The sequence below is a fragment of the Astatotilapia calliptera genome, chromosome 1 (genome assembly GCF_900246225.1).
Source record: "Astatotilapia calliptera chromosome 1, fAstCal1.2, whole genome shotgun sequence".
NCBI classification, from domain to species: Eukaryota; Metazoa; Chordata; class Actinopteri; order Cichliformes; family Cichlidae; genus Astatotilapia; species Astatotilapia calliptera.
The window spans coordinates 18,871,747-18,886,176 of NC_039302.1; the positions used below are offsets into that span (position 1 = coordinate 18,871,747).

Genomic DNA, 14,430 nt, shown 5'->3' on the forward strand with positions numbered 1-14,430 from the left:
TTTTAAAGCTACAGTGCAAATCATAACACAGTTTGCCACTCAGTTTAATAGCGTAGTATTGTGCTAAACTTGATTCTCCTATAATTCTCAGAATCATATGAATCTCAAAAGGAGCCCTTTTGAGAAGTGAAAGCAACAGTCAGCACCATGTTACATTTATAAGCAATTAATTAAAAATACCTCTGAAGAACTTGGTTTGAATGTTCGTGTAACCTCATCAGCTCGGATTGCAGACCCTACAACACCGGAATAGAGGAACATTTTTCTAGTAACATCTGATTAGCATTCAATATGATGTCATGGCATTTAAAGTATCGAATATTCTCACTTCAACTCTAAGCTCCACAATATCAAACATACCTCTATCATTCTGTGATTCTCCACATGAGCGTTCTTCATCTTTTCCATAAGAATGTCTTTCTAGACAGTTAAGGTTAAAAATTTTTTTTAAATGTGACAATTTCAACTTTCATTGTTAGGAATTTTTTTTACTTACCTTTGATATTTCTCTGTCTCTCAGTGTCAACATAATCAGAGTTTCCTCAACTCCAGCCTGTGAACATACAGGCTTTTACTAACAACACAAACTCATTACAGTGTAGAAACAATTACACTCATCTCTTCTTACCCTCAATTCAGTGTTGACCTTCCTCAATTTGTTGAGGCTTTCTTCGGAGCATGTTTTCTCAAAGATGAGTTTTTCATTCTGTGTGGAAATGAAAAATGCTCGTTTTTGTAAACATCAGCTTTATTTTATATAATGGAAAGCGCACAGATTGGGCATATTTTTAAGATGTACATTACCTTGTCTTCAAGCCTTCGAATATCACTCTGAAGACATTCAACCTCATTGCTCTGAAGATCAAAAAAAGAGACTTAAATGTAAATAGTTGCCATATAAAATAAGCCGAACGCAGCAGAAAGTTTCACTGTGGGACTGCTGAGAGTTTGACATACCAGTTTGGAGCAGCTATTCTGGGTCCGACTGGCTTTCTCCCGGGCCTCTTTAAATGCTTGACGTGTCTCCTCCAGTTCTTCTGTCAGAGATCTAACTCTCACTGCTGACCTCTGAGCACTTCACATGACAAACAAACCAAGACAAGCAAATTACAAGGTAATTACATGACTGACTACATGAAAAAAGATACTGACAAGAACAAACCAAACAATTAATAAATTAATAAATGTGTGTCTATGAGAAGATTGCTTAAGGAAAAGTCTGAAGGGCTTATTTGTGCCATTTGGAGTAAGTAACTGATGCTTATTATGTTGTTGATGTTTTTTAAGAAATGGGCTTGTTATATATGTATGGTGGGTGGAATGATTGTGAAGCATGCATTTTTTATAGCTTTAAAATTTTAAAAAAGAATTGGGTTTTGGATTTTTTTAAATGTTATGTTGAGTTTTCTCTAATCCACACAGGATCAAAAGAATATATATATATATATGTATATATAAATCACCAAGGTCGGTTTACTTCTCATTAGTGATCACGATTGACTACAACTGGTAGTTTCTCTTTATCAGCATAAAAGGGGTTTGTTTTACAGCACCAGCATGGTGGTGGTAGCGTCATGCTCTGGGGCTGTTTTGCTACCACTGGTACCGGTAGTGGAAAATGGATGAAATGATGAAGAAGGCTAGCTACCTATTCTTCAACTTCACCTCAAATCAACAGCTACAAGGTTGAAACTTGGACAGAGTTCAGTGTTCAAACAGGACAGTGATCCCAAACAGACATCAATACTTCTTTTGGAATGGATAAAACATTAAGCTTCTGGTCTTCCCAAAGCGATGACCGTAAACCTATTGAAAATGTATGACTGCACTCCAAAATGGGGCCTCGAAATCAATCATTTTAAATTAACTCCAACAGTTCTGCCAAGAAGAAGTCAAATCTCCATCCAGAATTTTATCAGAAGCTTGTTGACGGTACCAAACGAGTCTGGCAAGTCATCTTCACTTCATCCCTTCCACCAATCTAAATTAACTCTACCAATTCTGCTAAGAAGCATAATCAAATATCCTGCCAGAAGCTTGTTGATGCTTACTGAAGGATTCAATTGAGGTGAAACTTGCTAAGGGATGCTTAAACAAATATTAATGGTGGTGTATGTACATGTATTTAGAGCCTTTATATATTATTTTGCCCCTGTGTGGATTTGAGAAAGTCTAAATGAAGGTCTTGCTTCTTTGGTCATTAAAGATGAATGCTGTACAATCATTCCACCCTGGAAAAAAAAGTACAGAGAAATCACTAAAAGCCCAAAATTAATAACATTTGTGCCCACAATGAGTTCATGTGAACTTCTACCCATAGCTGGTTTTCAGAGTTTATCTTATTTGTTTAAATATGCTTTTGAATATGTAGTCACTTCACAAAGGTGTGTCTGTTAGGCCTTATTCATATGAATAAGTTCACATAAACTAGTTTCACAATAGTTTGATACAAGTTAATCTGAGCAATCTGAACACTGATCATGTTCAGAGTTAAGATATATTTGTTAAAATATACGTGTTGTCCAAACCCGAGTTTACCTACATGAAATATGTGCAGTCTATAATGATTGGTATTGGTATTTCTGCTCATTTTTCAGTCATTAGATGTTTATTACACTTTTAGTGATCAGTTTCTCATTTTTGAAGTGCAAATAAATGATATGATATAGTTGAATAATAAAACTTGAATAATAAAACAATCTGCTTTTGCTGGAAGTTATTACAGTAGTGTAATCTTACATGCTTGAAATGCAGTTAACTGTGGGAGAAATTAGTTTATTCTTCACCTGACCAGCTTTGCTCGCAGCTCAGTGATGTCCAGAGTGAGCTGCAGGTTTGTGTCTTCACATTGAGCAACAGTCCTCAGCAGACTACTGTTCTGCTCACTAAGTTTGCGGTTGGCATGCTTCAGTTCAGCCACTGTACATGACAGGTCTTTTCCATCGCTGAAGCCAAAGAAATGGTTACTAATGTGTGAAATCAAACTGATTAGGGAGGCAAACAGAAGCAATGGTTAAACTAGAATTAAATATCCAACCAGAAACACAGCTGGCCTTCTGCTGACGTCTCTTCACTTTGACAAAATGACAAACCCAGCCCTGAAAGGAAATCAGGAGTAATGAATTGTTTCATATTTAATAAACTGAGTCTCAAAACTCCGAATAAAACCTGGAAACACACCATTTGCATTTACAGGCTCTTCAGATGTGTTTGGCCGAGGTACATGGCTGCTGTCCTCATCAGTACTGTAACACAGGAAAACTGAGTGATATCACAGCTGATTAAAAAAAAAATTTTATTGATAGAAAAGTAGGGAAAAAAATAAATTTAACTGCATATGGCCTGCTGTGTTTGTAAAAAAGATCAAATGTGATAGACATTGTGGTAGACCATCTTCATCCCTTCATCTTTAAATTATTCTTCCCCTTGTTTTAGATGATTACCTTCAAAGGTAATTATTTAAAGTGGAGCTAACTTAAAAAAAGTCAAAATAAAAATATACTGTTGGGAACTTTAATCTGTAGTAACAATATATTTAATTGGATATGAAGCTTTAGATGTAATGCCAAGGTTGCATAACATCTCTAATAAGATCCCTTGTGTAGAGTTTAAGTCTCACCTGTCCTCGCTGCACTGGGTGATCCACGTCCTCATGGTGGAGTGAAACGTCTCTCTGCTCACATGTGGGTCCTGACAGTCAGGGTCAAGCAGCCGTTGCAGGGCAGCCAATCGGTCCTGCCCTGGGCTCTGAGCAGTCATGGTGTGCAGATACTCGAAAATGGTAGAGGCTAACACTTCCCCTGAAGGCAAGAGGGGAAAAGGAGGAAATGAAAAAGACGTCACACCATTACTGCACCGTTTTTTTGTCTAAATGAAATTCAGTCCATCTGTGTACCTGATTTGCTGCTATTACACGTATCATACACGATGTCAAGGAGTTCATGTTCAGATAATCCGCTTGTGTCTTTGCTGTCCTCAAACACATCGTTCATCCCACAGCCAGATGTCTCCCACACTTTACATGTGTTAGAAAATGTTAGAAAAAGAAATGAATATGCTGTATACTTGTTTGATACTAATACTGGATAAACTGAAACACTCACCATTATTGTCGTCAGACATTGTGTTTGTTTCTCCTGAAGCCACAGAGAGCAACTATGCTGGACAGTCATGTCCCTGCATGACCTGAAATTTAAATAAACAAATGCATTTTTAACTTTGTGCATTGTGTCTGGAGGCTAAAACTAACAGACTAATATCATAAAATTGAACAGAAATTGGAATTACGTATTATCTTTGATGCAAATTGGATCATAGATGGTTTTTAGAAACTAAATCTAGCCAGTCTTCATAAAAAATGAGTTAAAAAATGCAGGTTTTCAGACAGTACAGTTGTGTTAAAGAACTGTCACGTGAACCAAATTTCCACCTCTGAAGATTTCTGCAGGGAAGACAATTCATATGGTTTACAGTTAGATTGGAAGACACATATGTTTTTGGTCTTATCTCATATAGCCTTTAAACATTTATTTTTAAACAGAAACAAGTCAGAAAAAAATCTTACTTTTCAGTCCGGAAAGGTTTTCTGTAAAGAAAATCATTCAGTAAGAAGCATCACCTTATTGTTTGTCTTCTACTCTTTAATTCTGAAATACTGTGAAGTCTTCAAGGTGCTTCTTTGGTTTTCAGGACTCACATCAAAACCAGCTGACATCCCCTCAGCCTCCCTCCACACCCTCCTCCCACTGCTTGCCAAAATGCAGCTCTGGAGAGGTTTGTGACAATGATGCACACAGTAAATTTAAATTCACACGTTTAACACATCAAATGCACAGTCTCCCCTTTGAATTCAGCAAATGTAGGAAGTAACTACCTTCCAGTGTGAGTGTGTGTGGCAGTTTATTCCCAATAAAACACTATTGTTTTATTGTATTGTAAGCGATGGCTCTCCCATTGTTAACTAAATTCGTCTTTTTTTTGTGGCAGTTTCTCTTTGAGTTATAGTAATGACTGTATTTTTTTCTACAGTCATTGAGTCATAGTGTTTATGGTTTCTGCCCGGACATAATTTCAGTTGCGCCATCCGTGTGTTTCGGAAGCATGAATTAGCTACTAGCAGACAACGGGTGGAAGAAATTGTATTTTTATTTTTACAATTTTTTTTTTAGATAAATCTAGCTTCGGGTCGTTTTGGTTATTCTTTCAAGATGTCTCGAGGCTCTATCGAGATCCCTTTACGGGACACAGATGAGGTAAATCTTTCCGTGAACCTGTTTTCACTAAGAGGATCTAGCTGTGCTGTTAGCCGCTTAAGCTAACTGCGGATAGCCTGAGCTGATGTTGTGTACCTGCTTACAGAGTGGCATTGTAACGAAAGCCTGGTGTATTTGTTTGCAATCTGGAGTTTAAACATAGTGACATTTTAATGCTTGTCAGCTGTTCCAACTCCTTAAATATGCGTTCGGCGCCTGTGCAAAGCTTACTTATCGCGATGTTTTGTCGTCGCCGTTCTCAGTGATGCAGTAAACATTAAATTCTACTGAGGTGTTTTCTATTTCATTTAAGAGCCTGATAAGCGTTGTGGTATTTCAACACATCACCGAATTTGTGACAGATGTGTTGTAGTTGCAGGCAGTCGGTTGCATTAGTGTTTAGGCTACGTTAGGAGTGGACCAAGTATTAGAAACATATGCCAGTAATAGTCAGTATAACCAACACATTTATTGAACCTTGTAAGCATTTGCAGCAGCAAAGTTTTTCTATTAAACTGTGTAGGTCAAGTGAAATCTACCTAAGAAACTGACGTTGAAGAATTAAATGCAAAATGTTTTTTTTGTTAAACATATTTTGTTAAAATAGAAAATATGCAAGAGAGAAGATGGAAACCATTTTTTAAAGTAAAAATATAAGTACACACTTAATGTAAAATTAAAATCAAATATTCCAAAATTAAAGCAACACTATGTACAGTACAGAGTTATAAAGTCTGATGGCCACAGGTAGGCATGGTTATCAATCTCTGGGTTCTGTGCATAGAGGATGGCACTGACCAGCACAGACTCATAAAAAATTGGGAGCATCATCCCATAAGTATTAAAGTTCATTCATTAGACAGTAAATACAAGTTTGATTCTCCTTGTAGAGGACTTCTGTGTTTTAATCAGTGTAAACACCGAGGTATTTGAAATCCCCCATCGTCTCCACACAGACCCCATGGATGGAAATGGGGGTCGCTGGAGTTCTTGGCCTATTCATGCCCACAACCCGTTCCTTAGTCTTTGCTACATTAGGATGCAGGTGGTTTTCTTGCAGTGCGTAACAAAGTTTCCAGTTTCTAATTCATAACACTCTGAATTGATACATGTGTCAGGATTTACACTACTATTACAATAAAATAATATAATGCACATATAATCTGCATAGATATGTTTTTCCACTGGCAACACCATGCATGCTGAGATACTTACTGTAATAACATACATACATATCTGTGTTTTCCAGGTCATCGAGCTCGACTTCGACCAACTTCCTGAAGGAGATGAGGTCATCAGTATCTTGAAGCAGGAGCACACGCAGCTGCACATTTGGATTGCTCTGGCGGTGAGTCGATACATCGGCCCTAGACTTCATGGTTGTTGTTCTACAAATAATGATTAAGCTCTTTTTTCAGTTTATCCCAAACGTCAGAGTGACAGCTCGAAGTATTTTGTTTTCTCAACCCAAAATACAAAGATGTGACAGAGAAGCAAAATCGCACATTTGAGAACCAGAAAATTTCAATAAGTGAATTTTAAACAGTAAATTTCTTGTCAATCAGGTAGTTCTTAGATTCAGATTAATTACTGCATCAACTGATGTGTGTATAAATGTTAATTTGATGAAACGTGTACAAACAATGTGAAATTCCAATCGAGTGTGACAGTTTTCCTTCTATTTCTTCTTAAGTTGGAGTACTACAAACAGGGCAAAACAGAAGACTTTGTAAAGCTTTTAGAGGCAGCACGTATTGATGGAAACCTCGACTACAGAGACCACGAAAAAGACCAGATGACCTGTCTGGACACACTGGCAGCTTACTATGTCCAGCAAGCACGTAAAGAGAAAAACAAAGATGCCAAGAAAGAGCTCATCACACAGGCTACGCTCCTGTATACTATGGCAGACAAGATCATCATGTATGATCAGGTAGGAAAAAAAGTAGCATAGCAGGTGATAAATGAGGTTATGTTTCTTGCATTTCAAGTAAATTGAACATACTGTTGTCTCGATCAGAACCATTTGTTGGGAAGAGCCTGTTTCTGCCTGCTGGAAGGAGACAAGATGGACCAGGCCGATGCTCAGTTCCACTTTGTCCTCAACCAGTCCACTAATAACATCCCTGCTTTGCTTGGTAACTTGAATATGAAACAGCGTAGGACTGAAATGCACTACACTGATTGACTGAAGTAATAACAATGTTGTTGTTAAACAGGTAAGGCTTGCATCTCCTTCAATAAAAAGGATTACAGAGGAGCATTGGCATACTACAAAAAGGCTCTGCGTACAAACCCCGGCTGCCCAGGTAAACCAATAACATGTTATGTCTTTAAACAGTCCCCGCATGCCTGTATTTAATTTATTATTGTTGTTGTCATGATCATCAATATTATGATGAAAATATTATTGTTGCAGCAGCAACAAGAGCCAGCATGTTCATGTTTTATGTGGCAAAGATATGTAGGTAATGAGCCACTTCATTGTTAACTTACAAATACAATTTATGAACAGAAGATCCTTGATTTTAAAAACACAGGACCGCAGATAATATATTTGCCCTTCACTCATATTGGTTCTAAAACGAATGTTCCCAACTTGTTCTTTGTCTTGTTTTTGTGTAGCTGAGGTGAGGCTGGGGATGGGCCACTGTTTCGTCAAGCTCAACAAACTGGAGAAGGCTCGTTTGGCTTTCGGTCGAGCCCTGGAGCTTAATTCAAAGTGTGTGGGAGCGCTCGTTGGTTTGGCTGTTTTAGAGCTCAACAACAAAGAGGCAGACTCCATCAAGAACGGAGTGCAGCTCCTTTCGCGGGCCTACACCATCGACCCCAGCAACCCCATGGTGCTCAACCACCTCGCCAACCACTTCTTCTTCAAAAAGGTAATCACGGCTGTGTTGTTGAAATGCGGTGAAAATATAAGTTTTAGCCTTTCGCTGTTATTAACTGTTCTTCGTGCCTATGTGCTTTCTGCTTCCTCTCAGGACTACAGTAAAGTGCAGCATCTCGCTCTGCACGCTTTCCACAACACCGAAGTTGAGGCCATGCAGGCTGAGAGCTGCTATCAGTTAGCTCGCTCGTTTCACGTGCAGGTACGATCCCAACCAGCCGCGTGCAAGCTTGTTATTGTTTACTGAGATCGCCATTCATATCTGTGCTTTCTTCTTCCACAGGAGGACTACGACCAGGCGTTTCAGTATTATTACCAAGCCACTCAGTTTGCCTCGTCTACCTTTGTGCTGCCGTTCTTCGGCCTGGGGCAGATGTATGTATATCGAAGAGACAAAGAAAATGCAGCGCAGTGCTTTGAAAAGGTTTTAAAGGCTTACCCCAACAACTATGAGACTATGAAAATCCTTGGGTCTCTCTATGCAACATCTGACGATCAGGAAAAAAGAGACATTGCAAAAGTGTGTATTCTCATGTCACTTATCTCATAGCTTGGAAAATTGTGCCAGACATATTTTGATAAATATGCTTAATGGTTACTGGATATATTCCACTGTTTTTGTTTCATAGGGGCACTTGAAGAAAGTAACAGAGCAGTACCCAGATGATGTGGAGGCGTGGATTGAGCTGGCACAAATTCTGGAGCAGACAGACATCCAAGGAGCGCTGTCCGCTTACGGCACAGCTACGCGCATCCTGCAGGAGAAGGTGCAGGCCGACGTTCCCCCCGAGATTCTCAACAACCTGGGGGCTCTGCACTTCAGACTGGGCAACCTAGGGGAAGCCAAGGTAGCTAATAATATACCATAAATGCAGTTTAACCTGAGAGCTCCTGAACTAAGTATAGCTTCATTTAGTTGGGAATTTATTCAGTTAATATGGAACTGCAGAATATTACTGGATGCCTGTGGTATTTACTGATCATCGAGTGTACATAACTCTGTATAAATAGTAGAGCTAATTCAAGACGGGGTCATGTCTTGTTCCCACCAGAAATATTTTCTAGCTTCTCTGGAGCGAGCCAAAGCCGAAGGAGAGCATGACGAGCATTACTACAATGCCATTTCTGTCACCACCTCCTACAATCTGGCCCGTCTGTACGAGGCTATGTGTGAATTCCACGAAGCCGAGAAACTCTACAAAAACATCCTCAGAGAACATCCCAACTATGTGGATTGTAAGCATGCATCGATAAAACATGAGCCTATGAAAAAAAAAACAAACAACAAGTTTCCACTCTGTGATTGTTTATTTTGGCCTGCAGGTTATTTGCGTCTTGGAGCGATGGCTCGGGACAAAGGAAACTTCTATGAAGCCTCCGACTGGTTCAAAGAAGCTCTTCAGATTAATCAGGTACAGCCTGGTGTTAAATGTCATCGATAGACAAAGTCTGCTGCAAAAACTCTTTTTTTTTTCTTTTTCCATTAAGTGATATTTGTTCTGCAGGATCACCCGGATGCCTGGTCCCTGATAGGAAATCTTCACCTGGCCAAACAGGAGTGGGGTCCAGGTCAAAAGAAGTTTGAACGTATTCTCAAGCAGCCGTCCACGCAGAACGACACCTACTCCATGCTGGCTCTGGGTAACGTGTGGTTACAGACGCTGCACCAGCCCACCAGAGACCGTGAAAAGGTACGTGGAAACCTGCTGTCGGGACACCGATTTAATATTTAACTGTGTGAGAGAGCTTAAAGAACACTTGTAAAACAGCATAGCAGTTCACTGAATGCTATTGCTAAATAAACACAGGCAGCTGGTTAGCATAGTTGTTACAAAGTTCAGCTATGTGCAGGCACTTGAGTAAAACATGTGCTCGCTGGTGATAAATGTCTCGGCAGGAAAAGAGACACCAAGATCGAGCCCTGGCAATCTACAAGCAAGTCCTGCGAAATGATGCCAAGAACCTCTATGCCGCCAATGGCATCGGTCAGCCACTCTTCAGTCTCTCTTATCTTTTTTATCTGTTCTGCTGTGTGTGTTTTGCATTAAGTATATGCATATATTTTTATGTCTAGGTGCTGTCCTTGCCCACAAGGGCTACTTCAGAGAGGCGCGAGATGTTTTCGCGCAGGTGAGGGAGGCCACAGCCGAAATCAGTGATGTGTGGCTAAATCTGGCTCACATCTACGTGGAGCAGAAGCAGTACATCAGCGCCGTGCAGATGGTAAACGCCTCACTTGTGTTAAACTGTTACAGTTTTTGTCTTTCCTTTGCTTTTTCCATTTAAGTTTTTCTCTCTCTGTCTGACAGTACGAGAACTGCCTGAAGAAGTTTTACAAATATCAGAACACAGAGGTGCTGCTTTACCTCGCACGTGCGCTCTTCAAATGTGGCAAACTGCAAGAGTGCAAACAGATGCTCCTGAAGGTAAAATGAAATCAGAGGCTTATGCTTCATTCTGCAGTGTGGGGGGAAGTGTAACTCTGTCTTTCTGATGTTCCTACATCAAGGCCCGTCACGTGGCGCCCAATGACACAGTGCTGATGTTTAATGTGGCCCTGGTGCTTCAGAGACTGGCCACCCTTGTGCTTAAAGATGAGAAGAGCAACTTGAAGGCTGTGCTCAGTGCTGTCAAAGAGCTGGAACTGGCTCACAGGTAATGATTTGATTTATGTTCCCACCTCCCTGTCTCTTCCTCTGGCCGTCCTTTACTAATCCTGCAGTGTCATCTCCCTCACAGGTACTTCAGCTACCTCAGCAAGGCTGGAGACAAGATGAGGTTTGACCTCGCTCTCGCTGCTTCTGAGGCCAGGTCAGTCTGAGTTGTTTCACAGTTCAAAATATTCCTTATTTAGTTTATACTGATCCTGGGTCAGTGCAACCTTTTAGTTCATCCACAGATTGTTTTAGCTTCTTTCTGAACCCCAGTCTTCTGATTGGCTGCCCCTCATAAAACAGCAGGTTTGTGGGGTTGTGGTGTGGATCTGGTTCCCACTGACATCATACAGACCCAAGAGTAGAAAGACCAGTTTGAAATGGAGTGTGATGATTTGGCAGTACTTCTATCAGTCTTTAATTTAATGAGCTTTTTTTTTGGGGGGGGGTGCTGTGTTTGGTGTCTTTTGTAACATAATTTGGAATATTGGTGTGTTTTGGGAATGCAGGCAGTGCTCTGACTTGCTGAGTCAAGCTCAGTACCATGTAGCTAGAGCCAGAAAGCAGGACGAGGAGGAGAAAGAGCTTCGAGCCAAACAAGAGCAGGAGAGAGACCTGCTGCGCCAACAGCTGATAAAGGAACAGGTACCTTTTTTTTTTTTTTTTTAAGTAATCACCATGATGCGTTTCATTTTGCCCATAATGTCTGACTGTGATTCATTTTTTAAATAAACTAATCAGTCATCTGTTGGGTTGTCTCAATAACTAACTTTCTTTAGGAGGAAAAGAGGAACAGAGAAGTGGAGGAGCAGAAGAAGCTTTTGGAGCAGAGAGCTTTGTATGTGGAAAAGACCAAGAACCTGCTGACCTTTGCAGAGGGATCAAAGGAAATGGCCAAAGAAAAGAAGAAGGGCAGCAGTGGTGGAGGAGGACGTGTGAGTGTTAATACGGCTAAACCCAGCAGCGAGCTCTAAACTGCACTTAATGCATTGTGGTTAACACTTTTTCTTTTGTTTTTCTCTCCAAGCGTAAGAAAGGAGGCGACATGGACGATTTTGTTAATGACGAGTCTGACGAGGACCTGCCGTTGAAGAAGAAGAAGAAGAGAAAGGCCAGTAGCAGCGAACAGGAGGAGGATGAGAAGGGAGAGAGGAAGAAGAAGAAGAGGAGGTAAGTGTTCTGCAGTGAATGCAAAATGTTGTTTAGTCTGACTGCAGAGCACAACATTTAGATTCTGGGATTCAATTTTGTGTTGCAGACCTGCTAAAGGAGGAGAAGATGACAGCGATGAGGAAGGAACATCACGACCCAAGAAGCAGCGTAAACCCAAAGAAGGACGCAAGAAGATCGAGAAGGTCCGCTTTAGTCATTATTTGCTGTTTTTCTCTGTCTCAATTAGTTTTCAGAATTTACAAAATCAGTTTTCAGCTCTAGTTTCTCTTATAATTGTAACATCTTTCTCATTTCAGTCTCAGCCTGAGCGTCTGCCTCCGTCTCTTAAAGGAAAGATCAAATCTAAGGCTATCATTTCGTCTTCTGAGTCCTCCTCAGATGAGGATGGACTGAAAATAGCAGAAGACAGGTAAAAGCTTAATGTGAGATTTTTACAGTATTACGAAGCCTTGAAAACATTATTTGACACAAACCTCATGGCGCTCTTTCTCCCATCCAGACATCAAAGAGACAGTGGTTCGGGATCTGACGATGAAGTCGGCCACAGGAAGCGCATTGCATCTGACAGCGACTCCGACGGCGGCCGTAACCGCTCCGGTAGTGAGGCAGGCAGCCCTCGGCGCTCCGCCGGCTCTGACGACGACGAATCTGGCAGCGACCGTCCAGTGAAGAAGAGAAGGGTGCAGAGGCAGTCTGACTCTGAACAGTCGGACAATGAGAGCAAGAGGAGTCGGTCGGGATCAGATGATGAATCTAGGGCTGGATCACCCGCTCCGGCATCGGACCGAGGATCTGAAGCGGGATCGGACAACGAGGGCTCCCCACGCCGCTCTGACAATGGCTCCGAGCAGGAGGCCTCCAACAACGAAGATGATGACAGTGATTAACTCTTCACATCACCCAGACTCGTGTAACGCTGAGAAAACTCTTAAACATCTGCATTTTTGTTTGAAATAAAAGCAGAATTTCTGTCCGTATGAGAATTTTTTTTGCGCATAGTGTTTTGGTCACATCTTACTGGGAATTTCTTTTCTTGATGTTTTGTTAAAATTTGCTAAAATGTGTAAAGAAAAAAAAGTTAAATAAAAAACCCCCCAAAAATTTGTTGCTTATTTTGTACAGATGTTTATTTGCCTTTGAAAAGTACCGGTAAGGTGTGCAGGGGCTGTAAACCACAGTAGAGCATTAAAAAAGGTGTCCTATACTTGTGCTCGACAGCAGGGGCATCGTGATGTGATCAAACACCTGCTGAGTTAAATCAGGTCGACACATCACTGTAATTGTTGACTGCTATGCCTGGTTACGCTGATGTTCAATAAGACTACTATTCATTCATACTAACAATGGGTTCATACCACATCTTTTCATCTCTATTTCCTCCACAGTCATAATTTGTCATGCAAGTACAGGTATATTTATATTTATGTTTTACATTTTTGGTAAGGTGGTGTTGATAAAATACTGAGAGAAACACTTGATTTAACATTGTTTTTACTTGTGTATGAAGACAAATCACTAAAACTATAGACAAACATGTAGCAAGTACGTAAAAGTCATAACAATTCAACCTGCAGTAAGCACCATCTGCTTTGTTAGGTACAGCCGTTCAACTCACACAACTATCCAATCAGCCAATCACGTGGCAGGAAGCTCATTTAGGCTTGTAGATGTAGTCAAGACAACCCACTGAAGTTCAAATTGAGCATGAAAATGGAGAACAAAAGTGATTTAAGTGACTTTGAATGTAACATGGTTGTTGGTGTCAGTATTTCAGAAACTGACGGGATTTTCTCACTCAACCATCTCGAGGGTTTAAAGAGAATGCCCCCCCCCCCAAAAAGGACACATGCAATGAATGAGTGATGGTTCTCTGCTTTGTTGATATCTGAGATCAGGATTTTTTTGAGGCAGCTGTGATTCAAAGTACCTGTTACAAGCAAAGTAAACATAAAGTCATCACTGAAAACACAACATGTCATGTCTTAATGGCCACAGCAGTACAAGACAACAGTGGGTGCCACTCTTGAACAGGAAACTGAGGCTAAAATTCCCACAAGCTCACCAAAATTACACAATAAAAGGTTGGAAAAATATTGCCTGCTGTGATTAGTCTCCACTTCAGCTACATTGCTACATGATGGGGTCAGAATTTGGTGTAAACATAAAAGCATGGATACATCCTGTCTTGTATCAATGGTTAAGGCTTCTGAGGGTGTGTGATAGTTTGTTTGGGCCCCTTAGTACCAACTAAACACTGTTTAAACACCACAGCCTTTGTATGGTGGCTGACCATGTCCATTCCTGTAGGACCACATTGTACCCACATACCTGCTTCTAGCAGGATAATGTGTCATATCACAAACCTCAAATCCTTTTAAACATGACAATGAATCCACTTTATTCAAATGGCCTCAACAAGCACCAGATCTCAGACCAATGGGGCACATTTGAGATGTGGTAG

General features: G+C 40.6%; 2 protein-coding genes across 2 annotated transcripts in view; one reads left to right on the forward strand and one right to left on the reverse strand.

The window, feature by feature from the left end:
- The window catches only part of mrvi1 (murine retrovirus integration site 1 homolog), a 37,342-nt gene extending 32,618 nt beyond the window's left edge, over positions 1–4,724 (reverse strand). Inside the window, exons 1-13 of the mRNA XM_026167830.1 lie at positions 4,619–4,724; positions 4,104–4,185; positions 3,896–4,015; positions 3,620–3,800; positions 3,181–3,245; positions 3,038–3,098; positions 2,787–2,945; positions 958–1,075; positions 805–855; positions 629–706; positions 497–553; positions 361–420; positions 181–236 (exon numbers count right to left, since the gene is read on the reverse strand). Coding sequence (XP_026023615.1) covers positions 181–236; positions 361–420; positions 497–553; positions 629–706; positions 805–855; positions 958–1,075; positions 2,787–2,945; positions 3,038–3,098; positions 3,181–3,245; positions 3,620–3,800; positions 3,896–4,015; positions 4,104–4,122 — 1,025 coding nt within the window. The 5' untranslated portion in view covers positions 4,123–4,185; positions 4,619–4,724. The remainder of the gene's footprint in view (positions 1–180; positions 237–360; positions 421–496; positions 554–628; positions 707–804; positions 856–957; positions 1,076–2,786; positions 2,946–3,037; positions 3,099–3,180; positions 3,246–3,619; positions 3,801–3,895; positions 4,016–4,103; positions 4,186–4,618) is intronic.
- A 325-nt stretch (positions 4,725–5,049) lies between these two features.
- Positions 5,050–13,070, forward strand: ctr9 (CTR9 component of Paf1/RNA polymerase II complex). The gene is made up of 23 exons (XM_026167842.1): positions 5,050–5,252; positions 6,502–6,600; positions 6,946–7,185; positions 7,273–7,390; positions 7,472–7,561; positions 7,878–8,134; positions 8,237–8,344; positions 8,426–8,662; positions 8,772–8,990; positions 9,195–9,378; positions 9,466–9,554; positions 9,648–9,833; positions 10,040–10,127; positions 10,217–10,365; positions 10,452–10,568; positions 10,652–10,797; positions 10,882–10,953; positions 11,306–11,441; positions 11,576–11,731; positions 11,824–11,966; positions 12,055–12,151; positions 12,266–12,378; positions 12,469–13,070. Exons 1-23 carry the CDS (start codon positions 5,208–5,210, stop codon positions 12,854–12,856), a joined length of 3,477 nt encoding a protein of 1,158 aa, XP_026023627.1. The 5' UTR covers positions 5,050–5,207; the 3' UTR covers positions 12,857–13,070.
- The last annotated feature ends 1,360 nt before the right edge of the window (positions 13,071–14,430 follow it).